The 24,244-nt window shown below is 46.8% G+C and overlaps 1 protein-coding gene across 1 annotated transcript in view; it reads right to left on the bottom strand.

Moving 5' to 3' along the window:
* The window catches only part of CRISPLD2 (cysteine rich secretory protein LCCL domain containing 2), a 257,983-nt gene that overhangs the window by 107,815 nt on the left and 125,924 nt on the right, over window positions 1–24,244 (bottom strand). The window contains exons 9-11 of the mRNA XM_069636263.1: window positions 7,507–7,573; window positions 6,416–6,546; window positions 1,872–1,915 (exon numbers count right to left, since the gene is read on the bottom strand). Coding sequence (XP_069492364.1) covers window positions 1,872–1,915; window positions 6,416–6,546; window positions 7,507–7,573 — 242 coding nt within the window. The remainder of the gene's footprint in view (window positions 1–1,871; window positions 1,916–6,415; window positions 6,547–7,506; window positions 7,574–24,244) is intronic.

The raw sequence follows: 24,244 nt of genomic DNA, 5'->3' as shown, positions 1-24,244 counted from the left end.
TCGTGTGAATTGCCATCCGCCTGTGGAAAGCCTAGGTTCTCTTGGAATTGTATGGTTACAACACACCAACGCCTGCTCAGTACATTTAGGTATTGGGTGTGCGCCTATACTAAGTTACTTAAAGGCTCTTGACCCAAATGGGGGGGGGCTGCTGACGTCAGCACAATTCGGTGCTTCACACAGCGGGAGGATATTTTAGAAGCAGGGCTGTAACCGGCCAATCCTCTGAAGCAGTGCTGGAAATGGAGACAATGTACTTTGGGACCCACCCCGCATATCAACCCCCCACCCCCCTTCACCCCATTGTGCAGGGGGAGAGCGGAGGGAAGAGTATGTGGCAGGCCTGAGAGGCAGAACCCAAGCCCAAGTCCAGCAGCACACTATCTCTACAAGGTGATTTGCATAAAAGCCAAGAGCATTTTGGGAACATGACAATGACCACATTTTGAATGAGAAATATTATATCTGTGTGGTGATTCAGCAATAAACCCTTCTGGCCAAGTAATGCAAAATGGGGTCTCTGAGCTTTTAATTTGTTTCAGTACTCACACTAACACAAAAAATGTCTGTAAATACAAGACATATTTACCCATTTCGAGAGCTTGCACGTGGGCTGTGAGGATTGGGCTGTTTCTGAGTGGCACTTTGAGTCACGGTGTGTTCTTGCCATCCATTATGCACACCTTCAGAAGCAGGTGTGTGGGTGAGAGCCTCACATTTCTGGGGACATCTTAGCTAGTCTAGTGTGGGCCTTAGGGTGGAACTGGTGCTCTGGCAAGACAAGCTTTGCGTCTTGATCCAGCTAATTTCCTACCATGCTCTGAAGTGCTTCATAGAGTCAAAAGCACCCCACGCAAACAAAGGCCAGAGCTGAGGTTGGGTGCCCATACAGTAGCCCATGCATTGTGCTTGAGGGCTGTGCTCCTTCCCCCTGCGCATAGCTACTGTGTACATAACTGCTCATATTCTGACTTTGCTCTGCCTTTCTATGCCCATGTGCATCACCACATTCAAGACTCAAATCTGATAAGGAAGAGGGAGAAACAAGACATTTTAATTCCTAGGGTATTAATACAGTAGGGTTGTTGAGGCTATATCAATGAAAGAGTGCCAGGATATTATTTCCATTAGCACACGTGGCTGCTAATCCAATTATAACATTAAAAAAGGCGTTTTCCTAGGCTTACTACTGTCCTTATTCACTCTTTCTTACGCTCATGTAATTAAGAACAAAAAAGGGGCTAGCACAGCTAGGAAGCTGGATATACTGGCTGAATTCCAAGCAACCTGATTGGCTGCCCTACCGGCCCATGGTAATAATGTCCAATGAGCCCTTGTTAGTTTTCTAGCTAATTCTAAGTATTTTGGTGTGGGTTCTAACCTGTGAGTTATCCTGGATTATCATGGGAAAATTGGCCACGAACATTTGTGTTTTCTGTCCAAGACTATACATTTGCCTCTGTGACATTTTCTTGGGTTTCCATCTCAGAGCAAGCGGAGAATCATCCTGTCGGCCAGGTCTGCGACTCCCAGGTGGGACTGGTGGACCATACCTGTCTTAAATATCTAAGCTGCTGACAATGAAGCTGTGTTGGGAGCTCGGACAGATCTTTCTCTGAAGCCTGGGGTCTGATTTACTTCTATTAAGCTATACATGAAAGAGGACTCAATTTCCCGTAGAGGCGGAGAGCTCTAATGAAAGGGGTCAAGGCGGGCGGCCGGTTTTCCATCTGTTGGAACAATGGCGCTTCAGAGTCCGAAACAATGACCGTAAAGCTAATATAAGAAAAGTACAACATGGCTACGGGCATATCAACGATTCTGAAGCATTGGGAAACAGTATTGTTTTTCGTGCAAAAGCCACCCCATACCTGTCACTTTGGAAACCATGAAGGAGTTGGAAGCTTTGTATTTGCTGAAAAAGAGGCAAACAGTTGAAGTGAGACCTCTCAAACATTTCATTTCATTTCATTACATTTATAAAGAGTATAAACGAGATGAAGCACAAGAGGGTTTAGGAACAGTGAGAAGGAATAGATTCTGTGATCGAAGAGACCGAGAAGGAAAGTAGAACAACACTAGTGAAGATAGATAGGGGGGAGCCAGACCATGGGTACATTCAAAAACAATTGAGAGGAAATGATAAAGAAGACGTGTTTTGAAAGGAAGCAATGAGATGGAGAGTAAGGAGGCAGTGATGGAGGAACGAGGGGGTAAACGAAAAAAGGAGACGATCGAGGAATTATAAATAGAGCAAAGAAGAAGAAGATGTGAGGCAGGGAGACCAAGCAGAGGAGATGAACAGTAGTCAATGCGAGAAAAAAGCAGGGAAAGGTGAAGACATTTAGCAGCGTGGTAAGGACGAACACGACGAAAGTTGAAAAGGGCATAGCGACAGGGATGGGCAATTGAAGTTATATGGAGTGAGAAAGAGAGCGAGGGATCCAAAATAACAGCCAAGTTATGTGCAGATGAGGAAAAAGGCAAAGAATCTGAAGGAAAGGAGAGTGACGGCCAAGAAAGAATAGGAGGAATAGTTGAAGCAGGGAAGAACAGAACGTCAGTCTTAGAGGGCTTGAGTTGAAGAAAATGGGAAGACATCCAGTTCTGGATGGCATAAAGAAAGTTTGACACAGTAGAGTGAAGTGTAGACTCAAAAGAAGAAAAGGAGAAAAAGAAAAGATTTGAGTCATCTGCAGACAGATGAAAGGAAAGATTAAATGAGGAAATGAGAGCCGAGAGGGGGGCAGTATAAAGTGAAACAATAAGAGGACCAAGTACAGAGCCTTGAGGGACACCATAGCGGAGAGGAAATGAAGAGGTGGTGTGCACAGCGCAAGTAACAGAGTAGGACCATTGAGAAAGACAGGAGCAATACCATTCAAGGACAGAACCAGAGATGCCCAAAGTAGAAAGAGAAGCGATAAGAAGAGAATGATCAACAGTATCGAACGCCACAGAAAGATCAAGAAGAATAAGGATAGATGAAATCTTGGAAAGACGAGCAGACAGAAGAGAGTTTGAGACATGCAAGAGGGCAGTCTCTGTGGAATGAGAAGGACGAAAACCAGATTGAAGAGGTGGGAGAAGAGAATGAAGATTTAGATAACTAGCAACCAGAGCGCAGGCGTCCCACTCGAGGATTTTTAGAGAGGAAAGGAAGCTGCGAAATGGGGTGAAAATTGGGAGAACTATGCGGATCAAGAGTAGATTTCTTCAGAATTGGGAGGATAAGTGAATGCTTAAAAGTAGTAAGAAAAGCAGGCATTTGAGAAAGAAGAATTAATAAGAGAAGTAAGATAAGGAAGAAGATGAGGATAGACCTGGGAGACAATAGAAGGGGGAAGAGGATCAGAAGGGGAAACAGTCGGGTGAGCCAGAGCAAGAAGAGCAGAGATATCTGAGCCAGTAAGAGCAAAGGACGGTGGAATGAGAGTGTGTAGATAAACTAGGAGAGGAGGAAGGGGAGGAGTACCAGGGAGAGCAAAGGCAGAGTGAAGGTTAGCTTTTTTAGAAGTAAAGTACTTTTGCAAAGTCAGATGAGGTAAGGGACGAAAGAGCGGGTGCGTCAAGGGATTTAGGAGAAAGGATATTGTGGAGGAGTTGAAAGAGACGACGAGTGTGATCGGAAAGGTCATGATAATACAGTCTTACATTTCAGACATGATTTAATGCTTTCAAGAGAAATTGAATATTTCCAGTACTATAAATTGATGACATGTTCAAGTTGGCAAAGGCAAGCCTTGCAAGCGTTTTGTGACTTCAATACACACCCTTAAGTAAGTACTATTGAATTATTTTCAAATTTTATAAAGAGGCGCGAGTGGGTCAGAGCGCCGTGTTATCAGTAAAGAAGAAAAATTGTGTGTGTTACCAGGGCCGTTGCTAGGGGGGGGCTAAAGGGGCTATGGCCCCTGGTCTTTTGATTGTAGCGATTGTAGCCCCGGATAGAATCTCAGGAGCTACAGCCAAAAGGCTAGCTAGCCCCGAGTCCCGCCAGTCCTGACATTAGCATAGCCCCAGATCTCTTCCAGACCTAGCAACACCCCTGTGTGATACACTTATTTTGCAGTACAATATAATGTGTAGACACTGATGAGGAAACCCAGCAGCATAATTTCTAGAATGGCATAGTGCAGACCGACCAGGCACTGCTTCCTAAAGTAGAGGAACGCAATCATAGTACTACCTGGACAAAATCCATGAGGCCGGAAAACAAAAAATGCAGTTATAGTGACTGGATGCTATGAAAGCAGGGAGCCTCCGCTCTATATACACACAAGAGCTTCACTCACAATATTAAATGTGGCTACTAAATAATCAGGGCAAGGGAGATGCACTGTGATGCTGTAATAGATGGTATGCAGTGATTTCCTATACACTCATTTGAAAGGGGTGTGTTTGGTCTATACAAATTAATTGCTGCAGTAAAAAATAAATACATATAAATAAATATCTATTTACATATACACAGGCAGGGGCAGGATAAGGGGCAAGGGCAAAGCAATTCACACGGCAGGGGGAAATGGGGTATGATGGGAACCCCACAAATAAAAGAAAGAAAAAAAGATGAAAATGCAACAATCAATTTGCCACAACCACACTTACCACTTTTACACTTGTGTAGAGGAAGCTACATGAAACCACTGTGCCCAATTTCTGTAGTGCTGCTAGGGTCACACCCATCGGCCTCCTTGTCAGTACTGCAGAAAGGTTACAATGCACTGCTGACTGAAATCAGATAGCAGGTGGAAAGTCCATGGTGTCCTGTTCCTGGTGAATCGCTGAGCAAATAGCTGATTCCCAGTTAAACTGAAAATGGTTGGTGGTAGGTAGCCCTTAGTCCACATTGCAGGAACTTCCATAAACCAGAACCTACAATTCAAAAGGGCTTACAGGCAGAACTAGTGGTATATGGGGAGTGGATACCTTTTTTGATCGCCCCTGAGATAAGCAGAGCCATGGTGAATTCAATGCCAAAACTATTCCAGGGTCCTTTACTTCATTGGTGGGTCAAGGACATTCACCCGGTTGGTGAGGCCAAATATAAGTTAGACAAATGTTGTGGTGGGCGCCGACCGCAGGAATTCCGCTCAGGATACACTTTAGGCCTGTTTCTATGCAGGCATCCATCTTTCTGAAATAGACTGTCAGGGAAGTCACACAGAGGACTGGAAAGGTTTGGGTTATTACAAACATTGGTTGTGCCTATGAGGCCCTTTCACTTATCTGTGACTAGGATTCAAACATGTATACATACACTTTTTGCCATCAATCCAAAAGTAAGAAGCCAGTCTAGCCAGCTGCATGCCCTTTAATTACAACTAAGGCCCACAATGTTGTGATATTCCCATCAGTATTTATCCATCCTTATTTTACTATCGTGTTATCTTTATTGATCCAAATTGTGTTTTTATTCTGTAAAAAAAATACTTTGCAATTAGTTCTTGTCCATATTTATTGAAGTGAAAAATCTACTGCGAGGATGTTGGCAATTGGACACTGAAAGGGCTGGAATCCTGAGCATGAAGCCGAGATCCATGTTCACCTTCTAAAGTCGGCTCCTGCTATTGCTGCTAACATGAAGGGCATCTCTGCAGCCATGTGACCATCCTCTCTTCTGTGTTGCTCTGCACAGCGATGAAAGGCACGCTTGACAAGCTTGATGGCTAAGGAAGACACGTGCATTTGACATCAGTCTCCCATTTCAAGTCATCGAGGATAGAGATGACAACAGATTCTGCCCCGTGGCAGGAGCAGAAATGGGCCTGAGCTAAATCTAGCAGGTGATATGACTAGGCAGATCTTCATATGCCAGGCTATTAGTCCAAGGCATCAGCTGAGCTGGCCGCCAGCATGCAACACCACAGCTACAGAACTGAAGTAAACCTCCGGGATATAGCACAGAATTTTCCTTGGCCGGAGCAACTGGAGATTGGCTAACCATCGGCATGTTTTCAATATGTTGGTCCAGACATGAATAAGAGTCAAGTAGAAGCCACAGAATTTCTGTCCTTTCGTCACACTGTCCTAACCCACATGTGGTCCTTGAAAGGTCATGTGTTGAAATGTATCTCTCTACACCTGTATGGGCAGAAGAAAACATTGGGGCTAGGACCTTCACATGTAAGGCTCTTCTGAAACATGAAAGGCCCTGCCTCATCCTTGTGGCCTTTATGAGAAACTAGCTTGCTGCAACATCGCCCAATTTCCTTCCAACAGGTTGCTGTGCCTATGAAAGCTAGCAAGGATTATCTCCATGAGGAACACTGGTGGCAATCTTCACAACTTGACATAATAGTTCTGAACACTGACACAACAGGCTGAGAAGGAAGTGTTAAGGATCACACCAACCTACAAGGAATCCAGTATAATGATAGGCAACACACAATCATATCATGACGAAGGGATGTACCTGAAAGACTCAACACCATTCCGCGTGGACTTCACGAAGAACGGTAACCTTCCCTTCCTGGTGATGTCCACAAGGCCACCATTGTTATCAATGATGCCGTAGTGGATAGCAGCACGGCACAAACTGGAGGTCTGCAAAGAAGAACAGATTGACCCTTAAAGCGAAGGTTAAGCATGCACGGCAGACAGCTGTCGATGGTGTCACTGCAGCGTAAATGCTAACTTAAGTTTAGCTTGGTTACGATTGGCAGAAGAGGATTGGAAGGTAGCCAGTTTAAATGGAAATTCCCCCAAGAAGTTGTTTGAAGTTGAAAGCTGAACAACTGATTGAAATGGATTTCAGGTAACTACTTGGCCCTCAATAAAAGGAACTTTTGAGGCTCAGGGAATTGGTTGACTGCAGTAAGAATAGAATCTCTTGACATGTCTTTGTGACCTGTCAAGAGGCTTGAAGCTGTCAGGCTCTGAGCAACATCAAGCCTTTTCTAAGATCAGCTGAGGCAATGAGGTTTAGGGTTTATCCTATGGTACATTTTTAAAAACAAGTTCTCAAATGGAATGTGGAAGAGGCAAAGCTGTTTTGGAAAGACTAAAATAGCGATTAAGATGTAAAGAGGCAAGCAGAAGTAGGAAACAACCAAATTTGAAATACAGACCGGGCTATGCGATAGACATTTATACAATTGTATCCTATCATGTGTAATTGTTATAGGTTTTCCATCAACATGTATTAGATAGGAATAGATACTAATAAAAAAGCAAAGAATAAGATTATCATGTTCTCACAGGTGTGAAGGTAATGATGTAGTACAGCCCTGTGAGCCCTGGAGTGACACTACTTCATAAATGAGAGAAAGTGTTATAGAAATAGACATTATGGGAAATAGGATCCCCAGTTCTGTGTGCAGGAAGGATACCACAGACTTCTATGATCTTGTAAAGCAAATATACTATTGGCTGCCATCACTATTCTGTAAAGTCTCAGGACTCCTCCAAAACCTCCAATATTATCCCAAATGGATCATTGAAAGGGTGTCAACGCAGTCTTCCATCAGCGAGTTGCTTGCATGCAATAGTACTTAAAAAACTTACAGAGTCATAAAATAGAGTGCCGAAGATTTTCGCCTTCTTGTTCGTACAGCCGGCTGGGCACTGGTACCTAAGGACGACAATAAAATAGCGAGTTGTCATGAGAAACCTTCTTGCATTCAATCTCCTGAAGGCATTTCTACCTGGGACCCTCTGTGGCTCTCCTATGAGGCTATCCCCTCTTCAGGCTGCCCCCATGCGACAAAATAGAGATAGTAATGGCGCGTGTGATGTGTCTTCCTCCTGCATCCATTGAATCCCAAGGTAAATACCATTCTTTGAGATTCTTTGGTATTTATGGATGTATATTGAGGGAAGAAGAAAGGTGAAATGGGCGGTAGATGGATGAGGAGACTGGTGGACGGATGGACAGATGGAGGATGGAGGGACGGAAAGACAGATGGCCAGATGGATGGATGGTTGGATGGATGGATGGATGGATAGGAGGAAGTATAGATGGATGGAACAATCAATGGATGGCCAGAAGGATGGATGGATGGATGCTGGATGGATGATCAATAGTTGGATGGATGAATTGATGAATGAGTGGATTCATTCATAGATACAAGGTTTGCCGGGTGGATGGATGTGGGCCTAGATGCATAGACAGATAGAATTCAAAATATGCAGTATTCATCCCATGATCAATTCCATATACAATTGTTAAAACAATCCCCCAATTGATGCACTATAAACCGAGCTTCCCATTGCATTGGGTATATGGGTTCCACATTGACATTTTCCACATTCAACAAATTAAATAAATAATGAGTCTACTAAATGAGTCTACTGAAAAACTTGCCCTGCCATCCGCACAACTGAATGCCAAATTGGGGCAGCCTCTGCCTCTCCGTGGCTGACAAGGAATGGCCCCCCAAACGCATCCTTTGCAATCCTCAATAATTTAAAACTATTAACCCTTGGCTACAGTCTCAAAATAAATGTGGCCTTCTTTATCCAACCACGTGAGCCAAATCGTGAGCCGGGCTGGGGTTTGGTCACTATGGATTGCTAGATGGATGAATACAGCCCGAGCCTCTAAGCCTTTTGGCGCAAGAGCGGGAACCTTTCAAGAATCTGGAGGCATGCACAGCGGGGCAGCTGTTTTGGATCTTCCTGAATAGGAAACAGCTGCCTAGTGCTGTTGGTGACTGCGCCCCATCAGTGCTCGAGGCTGTATCATGGGGTTAGCGGAACATTATATTAATATTAGCGGCCCTATCTCATTATTGTGAGTCAGACATCAGATACAGCTTATCACATACAGATTTGTCATGCCTTATTAGTAACAGAATTATTTGTGTGCACATTACCATGGACACAGGCAACCACCCCATAGCTAGGCGCTTATGTATGAGCCCTTGCAAGAGTCTGTAGAAAGCTCCAACGCTGTGAATCACAGATTTATGGGCGAGAAATCCGCCCCCACCAGAACACTCATGCCCTCTGCTCTACTTCAACTCCCGGATGCTGACCATGACAAGCTCCACATTTCATATTGCGCGTGTGCAGTCACACAGCTGTTGTGAATCCATGCAAGCTGATTGGCTGAGACCTGTTGATTACCAACCAGGCAGATTTCAATGGAAGCCGAAAGGTGCCTCACTCACGGTCAGCTCTCTACAGTACACCCAATGAATGAATGAAAGCAAATGAGTTATCGAGCTAGGAATATAAATGAAGCAGATCACTTCTAGGCACTATGACATCTTTCAGTATTTTGGTTGGATCCAAATTAGACCACCTTATCATAAAAATATGTGCATTTGTTTTACGAAGTTTTAAGAAAACAAAGCAGAGACTCCACCCCACCACCTGTGACAACAAGCACATGGCAATTGTTGCAAAGGATTTGGAATTGAAACCCCACATTTCAATGATCTGATCCTAAATAGTAATACTCTTCAATGGAAAGAGCACTCTAAAATAGATAGAAACTAAGATGAAGTAGGGCCCTGACTTTGCCTCCGGGGCGACTATCTTCATAAACTGCCTGTGAGGGCCCTCCCCCGGCCACAGCATTCCATGTTTCTACTGCATAGATGATAAACATGCACCCCTCCACATGGTCTCTTCCAAAACGTCCTAAGTCATTCTGTCTCTTTCCAGACAACCATCTCTAAACTGGTTTCTGCAGCTGTTGGAAGTGACTGCAAACCTAGCTATGCATACAGTCCTTAAAACTATTAGAGGCCCGGGTTGCTCTGCGTCCCCTTGTCATCTCCCTGACTCGCATACACAATCCCACTCTATTGTATCATTTATTTTAGAACTCATTTTTTAGGCTTCATTGCACGTCTATAATCTGTGTCTCGTCCATGTTATGTTTCCTTTCTGTCAAGGACCATCACTCTGACCCAAATCTTTTCATTTACCCAGCGGATGATTGAGAATTGAGATTCCTCCCGCTCACCCGCCCAAAGTAATGAAGGCATCCTTGTCTATGTGTTGGCAATCTTGATATCGGAAAGCTATACTTCAAAGCATCTCTACAGTTACACCCACTTCCATTTGATAACCACCCACTGTCCTTGGCCAGGCTGATGAGTTAACCATTCTATCCAACCATTACCCTGCGGATCACAAAATGGAGATTTTTGTGTGGGATACCTTGTGTTCCCAAATGGTTTGCCATTGCTTCAGAGACAAATCAGGGCCAGTTTTAGTTGACTAGTATTCCTAACAACAGCCGAGGTAAATATTGTTTCCACTAGTTTGACGTCTGTTCATAAATGAGAACTGTAACCAACTTCATCATACCTTCCAAAAATACGGTCTCATTGGATGTACCGCACGCACTCCCGGCCTCTTCCAGGAAACACAGTACAATAGTCACTGAACAATGTGCTTTCTATCACTACATTCACATGCAGCACACTGGCTCACCATTCCTTCGATTTGATTGCCACTCCCTGGCCACCAAAAGTAATCTCTGACCCGCTATTTAGGAAAAGATCTCCTAAGCAGCCTTCCAGTCTAATGTTAATCAACCACTGGTGTAGGCTCGATAAATGTTTAATATGACTGCAGAAATGGCCAATATTATTTGCGAGCAGCGCAGTAAAAATTAGCCCGCTGCAGGTTTACTGGTCATTGGGTGCAGGGCCGGCCTTAGTAGCTGCAGCACCGTTGGCAGCAAAACTAAATTTTCAATAGGTGCTGATCAGCTCCCTATTGTTATTAAATGTGCTCCGCTCCCGATAGAGGAGCGCATTTATTTCAATAGGATCGCCTGTCATGCCTTCTCCCACCACGCCAGCTCGGGGAGACCATATAAGACTCCCCCCGAGCTGGCGCGGTGGGGGGCTAATAGCAAGGTGCCCTGGGCAGTTGCCAGGGGGTCCAACCCCTCAGGCCAGATCTGATTGGGCATAAAGGGAGCAGGAATGCAATGGGTGCTGACTCCTGCCGAATGGGGGCGATCGAGGTGCTGCTGTCAGATGTTCACCACGTGATCCTAGCCAGGAAAAAACTTCAGTCGCTCAACACGGATTGGCTCTCCCTCTGAGACTTCCACCCCTGGTTACGCTGGGGTGAAACCGCACCTTTGTTGACTACTATGTGAAATGAGGTTGGTGGGCATAGGCCAGTTACTATTTTGTTGCTATGTCATCGTTTTGCATTCATTCAGTCTCGCACCCTCACGCCCAATCTCATGCCTGCCACGACCACAACTCCCTCCTCATATAGGGTGACCAGACGTCCTGGTTTTCCCAGGACAGTCCGGGGAAACGCCCTTTGTCCCTGGGTAGAAGCTCCTGGCTGGCCCGATGCGCAGAACATAAGATCGCCGTCTCCAGACCCCGTTTTTTCGCCAAAAAAGGACAGCAGCGTGGGGGAAGCTCTGGAGCTGCGGTACGGAGAGTGGCACCCGGATCAGTGTCCAGCCTGCCACGATCGGACGCATTTAGAGCCTGGGGATCCTTTGGCGGCAAGATGGCGGCCGCTTCACTGAACCACGAGAGGCGGCGGAATGGGGGAGGGGCAGCCGTATGAACACGACAAGGGCTGCCGAGGAACTGTTGACCCATGCGGCATGATAGTGCCGTAACGAAGAGTGCCATGTACCAGCAACCCTCCAGCCAGTCCCGGGAGGCTGGGGGCACTTAATACCTCGCCAATGGAAGGCTCCTGGAAGACACTCAACAGCGGAGCAGTGAGGATCTCTGATGGGCGGGGGGAGGACTTGAGAATCCCTGGGCTCTTCACTCGAACTTCGAAGGATCCTGCCGAGCATTAGCCCGCATCCCTGGTCCGGATTGCTGGAGGGGAGGAAAAAAGACCATAGAGGGGGCGCTGCCCGCTCCGAGGCAGGGATCGGAGGCTGTGGCAAACGGCGTGATTGCGAAGCCATTGCACTGCGCGTTAGTGCGCAGGTAAAGATCGGGCTCGCCGGGTCCCCCGCAGCCTTGGAGGAATAAAGCGAACACGGCAGTACTGCGGAGACAGGGTGAGGAGTGGGGCATTGAACGCAGCGATCCCATCAATCGCAGGGTTGAAGAAGGCAGAGGCGGGGAATCATTACCCGGTACATCACCCGGAGGGACCACTCTCAAAGCTATATCGTACAGTGATCACCGGCCCAAAATCACCAATCATCAAAGAATCGCTCTGACCCCTGGACCCCTCTGGCTCACTGTTGCCCCTCACCCAGCAGCAGAGTAAACAAGCGTAAAGAGCGCCAAAGGGGGTGACTCAGAGTCTAATCAGGGGCACGGATGTCTAGAAGCGGGAAGATATCAAAGCAAACAGACATTGCAGCATTGATGGCCAATGCCCCGACCGAACGCTCCAGGAAAGGGGAAACGCCCGAGACTCTCCTCGGCGAAAAGAACCCCGCCAATGAACGAGGCATCGGCGAATAATGCAGCACAAATGGTAACTAAGAATGACCTGCAGGAACTGCTCGCAGCACTGGCGAAGGAAATTCATAAAAGCACAGAAGAAGTAACCCAAACAATAAACTCCCTGGACAAGAGAGTGATTGAGGTGGAGAGAAGGACAGCGGAGCTCGAGTCAGAAGTCTGCGACCAGCGGTTTGAAGGTGAGATCGGCAGGGATAGATTCAGAGCTCTGGAAGAAAGGTGTGAACTCTTAGAAGCGAAACAAGAAGATGCCGAAAATCGATCACGGAGAAACAACATCCGCATCCGGGGGATACCAGCATCCATACCGGACACAGAGCTAAGAAACTATGTCTCCCAACTGCTTCGATTCATCATAACACTGCCGGACGAGGCATCCCTGGAATTGGACCGGGTGCACAGGGCGGCTCAGAGGTCGACTTCCAACTTTCCCCCAGATGTACTGGTAAGGGTCCATTTCTACCAAATCAAAGAAGAAATCATGAATGAAGCAAGACAAATGGACCAAATAACGTTCCAAGGATCCAACATAACACTATATCAAGATTTGGCAAACTCCACGCTCCAGAAACGCTGAGCCATGAGAACATTCACGGAGTGGCTGAGGGGGAAAAAGATTACCTATCACTGGGGATTCGCAACGTCGGTCAGGTTCACTTGGGAAGGGACTCAGAGTCAAATCCGTTCACAGAAAGAGTCTGACAAATTCATGGACATCGGAGAAACAGGGGGCGGATCTGACTCTGAGGAACCGCCCCAATCTCAACACAACAAACCTTCCGATGGAGAGTGGTCAAAACCTGCACGGCGACGCAGACCCCGAGGGCCACCTAGAAAAAACTCAGTTCCTGACTGATATTTAACTACGTACATCCATAAAATCCCCGGATGATAGAGCTTTCACAACAGAATGAACTAACTGAAAATAGGCAAGATGGACGGATCTTTGGGTCCAAATAAAGATGAGAGTCTCACGTTGGAGCTTGCGCTCAACAAGGCACAGGAATCGACACCCCAAGAAGGGGGGCGAGCGGCATTTCTTCTCTAAGTTTACAGTTGACTCGGCGGCCCAGTTGGCCAAGATATGCGCATCGGCGCCACCAGTTCCCGGTGGCAGTAGGACAATGTTCATCCTACATGTTTGTTCTATGGGGGGGGAGAAGGGACTTTCGAAAGACAAATAGAGACCCTGGGTCTGGAGGCCCCTGCTGTTCAGCCCGGGACTCAAGCACATCACGACAGGTCAACAACAGCAACATCGAAACATTACAAAACATCGTAGCTACTTCAGATATGGAGGATCATTCTCAGCAGCCGGACATAAGCTCACACTCAGAGGGGGAAAAAAAAGGAATAAGAGAATATGGCTGATACGAGTGCAATAACAATTCTCTCATGGAATTTGCAAGGGCTCAACTCGCCACGGAAGCGGAAATCCGTAGAACACAGGCTGGGTCAATTAGCGGGAGACATTGTGTTCCTTCAAGAAACTCATTTACTGAAGGAAGACGAACACAGAGTAAGATTTAACAGGTACCAAAAGGCATATTTTGCCACCTCGGGCCAAAAAAAAAGGGGAGTGGCAATACTCTTAAGCGATAGGATACCCCTAACAAAAGTCACTATAAAAAGAGATCCAAATGGGAGGTTCCTCCTACTCAAAGGGATGTTTGAGGAGCTCCCAATCACTATAGCGCCAATTTATGGCCCCAACTCTGCTCAAGCTGCCTTCATCACAAATTTAGTCCCAACCATTTTAGCATTCCAAGAAGGGCATCAGATCATGGGCGGAGACTTCAACTCAATGCCAAATCCCCAGATGGACAAGACCCTTCCGCCCACTAAAACTGACTATACACAAGCGCTCTCACTAGCCAAGCTATTAAGGGAAACGGAAACAGTGGACGCCTGGAGGCTGTTCAACGGGACCTTAAGAGACTATTCGCATTATTCTCAGGTGCATAAAGGCTACTCAAGAATCGACCTTACATTGATCTTGGGGGTTATTTACCCATGTTTGGAAGCAACGGCAATACACACCTGTATGATCTCGGATCACGCCTCAGTGGCTGCGAAAATAGCTATATCGGGGCAAAAGCTCCCGGCACAGAGACACTGGAAAATGAATGACGCTTTGCTATTGGATGAATGGATTAAGATGGAAATAGAGAACACAATAGTCAACTACTTCAAAGAAAACACCACAGCGACCTCGCCCATTAATATCATCTGGGATGCAATGAAGGCAGTTGTCAGAGGCTCTCTAATCAGTGCAGGTGCGGAACAACGAAGGGTCTCTAATATAGCCGCAGCCAGATTGGAGGAGAAGGTGAATCACCTGGAGACCGACCTGAAAAGACGATACTCCAGAAAGGCTGAGAGAGAGCTAAGAAAGGCCAAAACAGCCTTAGAAATGCACTGCGCCAACCGCACTGCTAAATCCTTAGCCTTCACAAAACAGTTCTATAATATGAAGGGGAACAAAGCAAATAGAGTATTAGTACAAAAATTGAAAAAGACTCAAGCCAGAAACAACATCCTCACAATAACTGGGGCGGATGGCAAAGCCCTCTACACCGATGCGGACAAAATGGCGGAATTATTGAGATACCATTCAGAAATCATGAGGATCACCAACAGTGCTAGATAACTTACCAAAATATCTACAGTCCATACCCAAGCAGAACGCGAATCAGCTGGAGCACCTAGTGAGGCCTATTTCGGCAGAGGAAATAATCGACGCCATCAAATCATTGAAACCCACAGCTCCCGGACCCGATGGCTTATCGGCATCATTTTATAAGAAGTTCTGTAGGCTCCTTGTCCCTCAGCTGGTGGAATTATTCAACTCTTTCCTGACGTCTGGCTCCGTCTCCAGATCTATGGCGGAATCATTGACAGTTCTATTGCACAAACCCGGAAGGGTTCCTGAGCTAGCTGCCTCCTAAAGCCCGATCACGCTTATGAACAATGACGGTAAGATTTTTGCTAATGTGCTGGCGGGCAGGTTGGGCTCGGCTCTGCCGGGCCTAATTGACAGTGATCAGACAGGGTTTATACCAGGGAGAGGGACGCATGACAATATTCGAAGAACAATAGACATTATTGAACATGCCCACAGGTCTGGGGATGGAATGGCAGTGATTTCATTAGATGCTCATAAAGCATTCGACATGATGGATTGGGGGTACATGCGGGCGACCATGGAACATTTCGGATTCGGCCCAAACTTCACCAAATGGGTCATGGCCAATTACCAAATTCCCTCAACACAATTAAGGGTTAATGGCAGGAGATCCGAGGCAATACAGATATCAAGGGGCACCAGACAAGGGTGTCCACTGTCCCCACTGATTTTTGCTCTATCTATGGAGCCCTTTGCCGCCAGGATAAGGCAGAATACCAGGATAAGGGGGGTCCAACTAGGGGGCCAGGAATATAAAATTGCGCTATATGCGGATGATGTTTTAATAACAGCATCGAACCTGGCAACATCCCATGATTCCCTATGGAAGGAAATTGACGAATTTGGAGTATTGTCAGGGTTCAAAATTAACCTAGATAAATCATCAGCCCTAGCGATCAACGTCACTAAACGGGAAAGAGCAGCCCTCTGCCCGTTAATGCCTATTCCATGGGAAAGAGAGGCGATAGATTACCTAGGGGTGAGAATTACTAAGGACCCATCCCAACTATACACCGCAAATTTTCCGCAACTGATTACAAATCTTAAGAATGACCTAAAGTCCTGGTCCTCCAAGGAAATTTCCTGGTTCGGCCGTATCTCGGCCATAAAAATGAACATTATCCCCAGATGGATATACTCATGCACCGCAATACCGACCCGTATCCCGGGCCCGGTACTGGTGGACATGCAAAAGAAACTGCAGGGATTTGTCTGGGGTGGGAAAAAGCTGCACATCAGTAAATGAGTAATGATGCGGGACAAAAACCAGGGGGGGCTGGGGGTCCCAGACATAGCCAGATACACTCTAGCAGCTCAACTATCACATGCCTTCTCATGGGTGCAAGAAGAGGATCCCCGAAATGGATGCAGGTAGAGGAGGCCTGGTGCCTGGGCAGCCCTGCGGACCTCCCGCACCTACCAGAAAGGAAAAGGCAGGCTAACACAGGCCCTCTGGCGGCTACAACCACAACAGCCCGATGTTGGAAGGCAGTGGCTCGGAAGTGGGGTGGGTAGGGGCACGCTGGGCCCTCTATCCCTGATTTGGAACAACCCAGAGTTTTCGCCAGGCTGTAGCCCCAATAATTTCCAGTCTTGGAGGGAGGGCGGATTACTTAAAACGGATGACTTTCTGAAGGAGGGCATGCCCATCACATTTGAAAGATGCAAAGAGAAATTTGGGGTGGAAGAGAGGGAAAGATTTCACTACACCCAAATAAGACACTGGTTATCTAATAGGGCGGTTCGCGAGAAATGCTCGAGAGAGCTAACGGCTCTGGAGAGCACCCTTACAACCCCTACAAAAAGAAGCAAAACCTCAACACTGTACCGTCTCCTGGACAGGGTGGACCACACGAAAAAAGAAAGATACATGATTGAGTGGGAGAGGGACCTGGGATGGGAAATAGAGGTGTAGGAATGGGCAAAAATATGGACCAGACTGCATAAAAGCTCACAATGCATCACAAACAGGGAGGGGGGCTACAAATTTTGCTATAGATATTATGTGACCCCGGTCCAAATCAACAGGGCTAATCCACATCTCTCGGACCAATGCGGGCGGGGCTGCGCCACCCCCGGTTCATTATTTCACATGATATGGGCCTGCCCAAAGGTGGAGGCATACTGGAGGGAGGTGATTAAACACATTAAGGACATTACGGGACTCACTATTCGTTGGGACCCGGGGATCGTTCTCCTAGGTGAAACAGGGGAAGGGGCATTACCGATTTCAGGTCACATACCTCCTTGCAGAGAAAATTGCCATGGCCCGTCTGTGGAAGCATGAGGAGGGACCCTCAATAGCACTATGGTGGCACAAATGTTGGGACATTGCAGTAGCAGAAAAGGTGACCGCGATCCGGAACAACTCATTCACCAAAAACATGAGCATCTGGGATCCATTCATGGACTATGCAACGAGATTCCCGGTCCTGTCCAGAAGGCCACCACTCACCAGATGGTTACAAAGCAGCCCCCTCTACTGACCAACCCATAACCCTCAATCACAGTCACCCTTCCCAGAACTCTTGACAACTCCGCTAAGCCCAAATGAATTATCGGACATTCGAGCTATGCCGTCCACAGACTATTTTTTATCCTCCATATGAACTTATATTTCTGATTATTGCGATTATTGATCAATTTCTGTTTTTGATGTATTGATGACTTTGTACACATTAATAAAATGTTGTTATGAAAAAAAATAAACCTGTTCCAGGGTTTTCAAGGTGGGCGGCTACAGTGCCGTATTTTGCCGGGACCCGACACAACTCTTCCTGCGCAAATGGGGCTGTGAAATGCTTTTCATGCCCCCATTTCCTCCCCCTTCCCCTCCCCAGCACTTTCCTCCAATGAGAGGAGTGTGCCTGTGAGCACACTACCTCCCCGCCCCCCGCAAAAGGTCATCGACATAAAAGCAGGACTAGCATTGTATTTGTATTTATGGTAGTCTTACTTCTCTGTCTATGGCTTGTCCGCTTTTTGTTTGTTTTATCTGGTCCCCCTTTCCTCATAGTTCAGCTCATTCAGATGAGTTTCCTTGGGCCAAACGAGGATGGGCACTGCACGAGCGGGCATCGTCTCTGACGAGATGCCCCTTCCTCCATTCAGTAATGCTAGACGTGGCCTAATATCTCTTATGGTCCATTTGCTTTCTGGTACTTTTAGGCTTATTTACCCCATTACAAATCCAGCCCTACAGTCGTCAAAATGCAAAGCAAATAACTGGATGGTGCAACTGCTCACAGCTAATGTAGACCATTTTGAGGTCTCTATGGTGACTGGTGGGGCAAGGAATGGAGGTTAATTGCCATTGTCACAAGCATATAGAAAACAAGCTTTGACAAAGCCAATAGGTTTGGCTTTAGCGCAGCCAAGGGAAAGGCATTTTCCAGGCAATGCCGTAAAGTTACTACCATAAGATTGCAGCAGCTGCCAAATGGTCTGAGCCCCTGTGGATATGATGCCATTGCTTAGCCAATGCCTATAAAAAAGCCAAAGTTGTTGACATTGCCAATGCTTGTTTTTAACAGGAATTCAATGCAAAGAACAAATGTGAGGACGCATATAGTGCTTATACATGCAGTGACTGAGGCATGCTTTGTTAAGACCTGTTTGTTACACCATGAGCTAATTTACATAGTGTGGAGGATGAATGTTTGACACGAGTAACAATGAAATAATGAGACGCGACGAAACAGGCTGAGTGATATATTCTTATTAGGCACACATTACATCTGAGACTTCGGAGAGTGTCTCACAGAAAGTCCACAATGAGTTGCTAGGACCATCTCCGTAGGTTACCCAGAAGAGGCAGCTTATATAGAGAGATCAACAGTATAAAGTCACATTGGCCCAATTCCAGGTGGGCACTACCAGACGGTTTGCATAAAGGTGACAGTGATTTGCCGCATCTGGAGCAATAGCTAAGCCTGGCAGTTTCTTACCCTTTCATAATATAGGGCTCGGCCCACCTAGCTTCTGTATCTATTCTATGGAAAACAACATTGCGGTTACTGTATACCAAACACCGCAATGACAGAAGAAGAAAAGCAGAGTCTGGCGTGTGTGGATCGTGGAAAGGCAGTTATGCAGGGCTACACAGAATGGGCCTAGTGAAAGCATATACAAGTGTATGGATATTCTGCCACAGCAAGTCATTTAATCATGACCTTTCAGAAGACTACTTTGAAATAACACTGGCAGCCCTGTAGAAGCTATTATTTGATGTTAACGTTCTATACGGCTTGCTCAAAGTGATCCAAAGAGATCAAAGAGATCCAAGGTGGGTATGTTTATGGCAGGGAGGGGCAGGAAGTTGGTGGGACCGTCCATAGGATTAGCAAGGGCAAGGGCAGTCAGTGGGTATGTAAAATGCCAAACACCCATAAGATGTGTGTCCCTCCTCACGTCCCATCCCCTCCCCTTAGTATCTGTACTCTTATGTACTCTTATGCCCCAATAGTTTTGGCTTTATTGGTGTCACTGAACAACCACCTAACAGTCAAAGCTAAAGTGTTAGGTCGAAGGTATGTGGGCAGTACGTCGCCACACACTCCTTAATCACTGCCGTCTCTATAATTCACAAAAAACTGACGTCATTTCTTTCGATGAAACGCATGTGAGTCAGGTTAGTGATAGTAAAGGTGGTTATTATTTGCACTTTGGCGCTAAAGGGCAGATTGTTTCTAGTTTTTATCCAAGGAGACCACAAACTGTCATGTTGGACAAGGCGCGTAGGTAGCTGCTTACAAACAGCAGTGCCACCAATCGCCAGTGCCTGGCCTTACCCACTTGGCAGCCGCCACTGCCGTTCACTGGCAAATGAAGGGGTCTGTTAAGTGTAATGGTAGGGCTCAATACATTCATACACAGACCAGCTGTGGAGCCATGTAGTTTAGTCCAGGGACTCTTCATTGTACATATGCACATTATGTACAAGATCCAGTTACTTGTATATGTACATCATAGGTTCATATATAGACAAGTGGACATTAAGGGACAGAGACCCACCGGCCATCCTTTCACTCCCAGATCAGGCCCCCAACTGACCACTCACCCACACATTCACTCAACATTCTCCTGAGCTGTCTATCATACATACATCAACATTCCAACAGCATGCACTCCTGGCCCGTGATACAATACAAGACTAACTTACATTACGACAGGGTCTTGCCAAAATATCTTGTGAAACGGCACCATCCGGGGGGAGCTCGCCAGCCCCAAAGGAAAGACCGCATGGCTGCGGTGTGTGCGTCTTGTCAATAACAACACAGACTTGCTGATCGCTTGGGTTTGAAGCGGGGCCACAAGCTGTGATGATAGGCAAGACAGTGGCGTTGATGCAGTCAAACAGCCAACAATGCCGCCATCCTCAAATCCCCCTCTTGGCTCATGCCACGAGTTGGTGCCGCCAACCTCTCCCACGTGGCAGCTCGTTTAAGACAAATCCTTCAGAAATGGCTCGCCAACATATTGTGCAATGGTGACAAACATATTTTTTCAACTTTAGTGCTCAGGCATGGAACAAGATCATTTTGGGGATGGGCCAAAAGCCCCGGTGCTGTTTGGCAGCCACCTCGTTGAGCAGCGGAAAGGATGTAGTAACCTGACTGGTGGCCCACGGAGGGCACAGTGGGCTATCACTGCGCCGGCTCATTCTTACCGGGGAGAGTTATGAGTCAGCCTGCTGCGCGGGCCTTTAAATCACTCCTTATGTGACATGTTAATGCGAGTCAGAAATCTAGCCAACCGCAGTGATGGAAGAGGGAGCATTCCACCTCGTCTGAACTGCCACTCAGCCAGTGGGAGGTGCAGACAGAGGCGGAGTGGTCTCTACGGGGAGAGAGGGAGAGTTCTGGGCAGGTTGCCACTGCCTCTGGAAGGCCTGACCTGTGACTGACTATGGGCCAGCCCACTCGGTCCCCCAAAGAACACATCCCACACAGGGGGACCAGATTTTCAAGATGAAATACCGGAGCAGCCAATAACTTAAAAGAAGGACTACCCACTCGTTTGCGTTTTGATTGTGGATGTAATCATGTTACTAACAAAGCAGCTTCTACTCTGCTTGATATTAAAGGCCTTGCTCTTGAGAGTGGCCTATCTGGTCTCTGTGGCGCAATGACTTCATGCTTCTGGATGCTTCCTGAAAAGTTGGGGGTTCGAGACCATCCTGTGATGTGAAAATTCTGTAAATATTAGGATGTTTCTATAGTTTATAACTGTTGCCAACAGAGACGTTGCTGTGGTGGGGGTGTTGTGGCTGGGGCAGGCTATAGCCCTGGATCTTTGGCTGTGGCCCTGGATAGAAGCTCAGGGGCTACAACCAAAAGGCTACTTAGCCCAGAGTCCCGACAGACCAGACATTAGCGAAGCCCCGGATCATATCCAGACCTCGTAACACCCCTGGTTAACAAACAAGTTGTCACGCTCCCTTTTCCCCAAAAAACAGGACTGTCACCCCCTTTCTCAAAAACGGGTTGGAGTTTTAAAATAAAAACAACTCTCAGGACAGTGATTGAGACAGCGGCCAAATTTTGGGAAGTCTGGTCACCCTAATCCCAACCCCACCTCTCGCGCTTCTCCTATGAGGAGATAAAAGGTACGTGATGAGGAGGTTCTGCAGCTTCACTGGGCAATGAACCAATAACAATGCAAATCAGAACTATTACCAAAGGGGTCACCACAATTGTGCACAATTCCCATAATCCCTCTCCACTGACTAGAGTTGCTACAGCAGATCAGAGCTGTAGTCCAAAACTTCAAGAGAGCCAATGGTTGCAGACCCCTCCTTGCCTGACGGTGGTTAAATAGGTAAGTGTCCAGATTATAAAAACAGAGCACAATTTGTTTGTAACAGTAAGACAGGCTGTGGGTCGTGAGTAACCAGTGCGCTAGTTGATACCAGAATTAGCTAAAGTATGATGGCCTGCTGGTCTGGTAGCCTTCCACTGATGTCCCCTAACAAACACCAGTACAGGTAAACATGAGATACAGAACGGAAGGTAAAATCAGTGCGCAGATCCCAAAGTTCTTATTGAAAAGTCCATAAAATAAAGTGCAGATTTGTCTTCAAGTCCAATTTATTGGTAACTAAGCAGCCGACACGTGTTTCGACCTATCAGGTCGTTCTCAAGGCATGATTCCAATGACGTAATGAGCAGAGTGGTATGTCAAGCAACACAGTTGCTGCCCTCCAATGGGTATGTATCTTTGTGCTAGTACGAATTATCTGGTGCAGGTAGCTCCAAGGTGATACTGGGGTCAAATCCCCATCTCCAAGTTGAGTTTGAGCGAATTAATACTGTACAACTTGTTTGTAGGTGTTCTTTATTTGCTCACCTAGTGACTGCAAATGGCATGCTAATCCCTATGGGCAGTCCCACCAAGTTCCTGCCCCGCTCTGCCCAAAACACACAGCCTCATTGGAACTCGTCGAGCTCGCTTTAGTCGAGCCTTACCATCAAACGGTGCCCTTGAAATGCCTGCCAGTGTTTTTTCAAAGCAGTCTTCTGACAGTTAATGACTTGATTGGAGCTGTAAACACACTATTGTTGTAAAATGTCTTAACCAGGTCTGGCTTCAGCCACTGTATTTATAAGCACTATGTGTTCCCTTCCATGAAGTCCTGTTAAAAATAAACATTGTCAAAGCCAACAGTTGTGGCCTGTGCATAAGTATTAGACATTTGCCAGGCACTGCTATTAAATGCCCAGGTACTTGCACCATTTTCTCACCTGATATCATCAATGGCCAGTAAATACCACTACGGCAGTGCCTGGCAATTGCCTTTCCCATGCCTAGACAAACTGTTGGCATTGCCAATGCTTGTTTTAACAGGAATTTAGTGACAGACGACAGATACTGCTTACAAACGTGGTGATGGCAGCTGTATTACATCAGGAGATTTAACTGTTCTATACCGTAATTAAGCTGTTACCTTTGAGATGGCTGCTCCAAATGCACAGAGCTAGCCTCAAAGAGATCCCAGGGGTTGTGTTTTGGACAGAGAGGGGCAGGTAGACAGGCGGGAATGCCCATAGGGACTAGCATGGTCACGTGCAGTCAATGGGTGGGTAAATAACTAAACAACACCCACCGGCACTGTGTCCACTCTCACATGTCACCTACCTCCTACTTTCAGTTGACATGACAATAGTTTCAGCTTATAGGCAGCACTTTTAGAGCAACCTAACAGATCTTATAAATAGTATGGTGGTCAGTCCAAGCAGCAGGACAAAATGGGCCATTTCATAGCCTCGCCATGACTGACCAGGGGCCTCATGTCAACTCAGTCAAGGGATGTGTTGGGATTTCAAAGTGCAGGGGTGAAAGGAGAGTAAATCTCCTTCTACTAACAGCCCAGTCCTCAAATGCGCCGATTCTTCAGATAGGAGAGCTGGAACCATTGTGCTCTCAATTAACACCCTGGAAGGGGGTGCTGGCCAATCAGGATGCTCGGAACACGGGCTGGACTCTCCGGTATAAGTCTGCATTCCAAGCAGCTTGAGTGCTGCTGACCAGCGTCCCCTTTCCTTCTCCGCTCCTCCTTCCCTCCTTTACTCCCCCTCACCTCTTAGCGCCCATGTAGTTTTCTACGTGGTTGCTAAGAGTGTTTTACTTTTTAAAAAATCAACGTATCTTGAGGTTCGGTGCAGCACTGCACCAAAGTTTCCCAGCTTTGGCTCCTCGTTGATTACGTGACAGTCATCAACAGAGAAAACAAACTTGGAAACCACAGCACAACGCTGCGGCGCACCTCAGGTTTTTTTTTTTTAAATTAAACACCATTAGCACCCGTGTAGAGCAGTGGCGTCGCCAGGAATCAAATTTAGGAGGGGCACAGAGGGGGCCAAAGACAAAAGTAGGGGGGGGCACAGACAAAAGTAGGGGGAGAACATGGTCACTGCTCGTCTTAGGTAGGGGGGGCCCAAGGGGGGCACAGGGGTTCACAGTGGGGGCCCGCCCCCCCAGCCCTCCCCTAGTTTGTGTATGGATGAACCAGTAGACAGTTCATGTATGTATTTCTTTATTCGTTGGTGTTGTGGAATGCACTCCATTGCAAATAATATGTTTGCCGCAAAGCACGGGGTAGAGGCGACAACAGCTTCGCTGACAGGCAAGGTTTGAAGCCGAGGGCTACATTCCTGTTCCAGAAATATGGGGTGGGCGAGGAAAGGAGAGG

This window comes from Ambystoma mexicanum, chromosome 1q (assembly GCF_040938575.1).
Source record: "Ambystoma mexicanum isolate Mex_15411 chromosome 1q, UKY_AmexF1_1, whole genome shotgun sequence".
NCBI lineage: Eukaryota > Metazoa > Chordata > Amphibia > Caudata > Ambystomatidae > Ambystoma > Ambystoma mexicanum.
The sequence above is the reverse complement of the archived record's forward strand: the minus strand, read 5'-3'. Positions and strand labels throughout refer to the sequence as shown.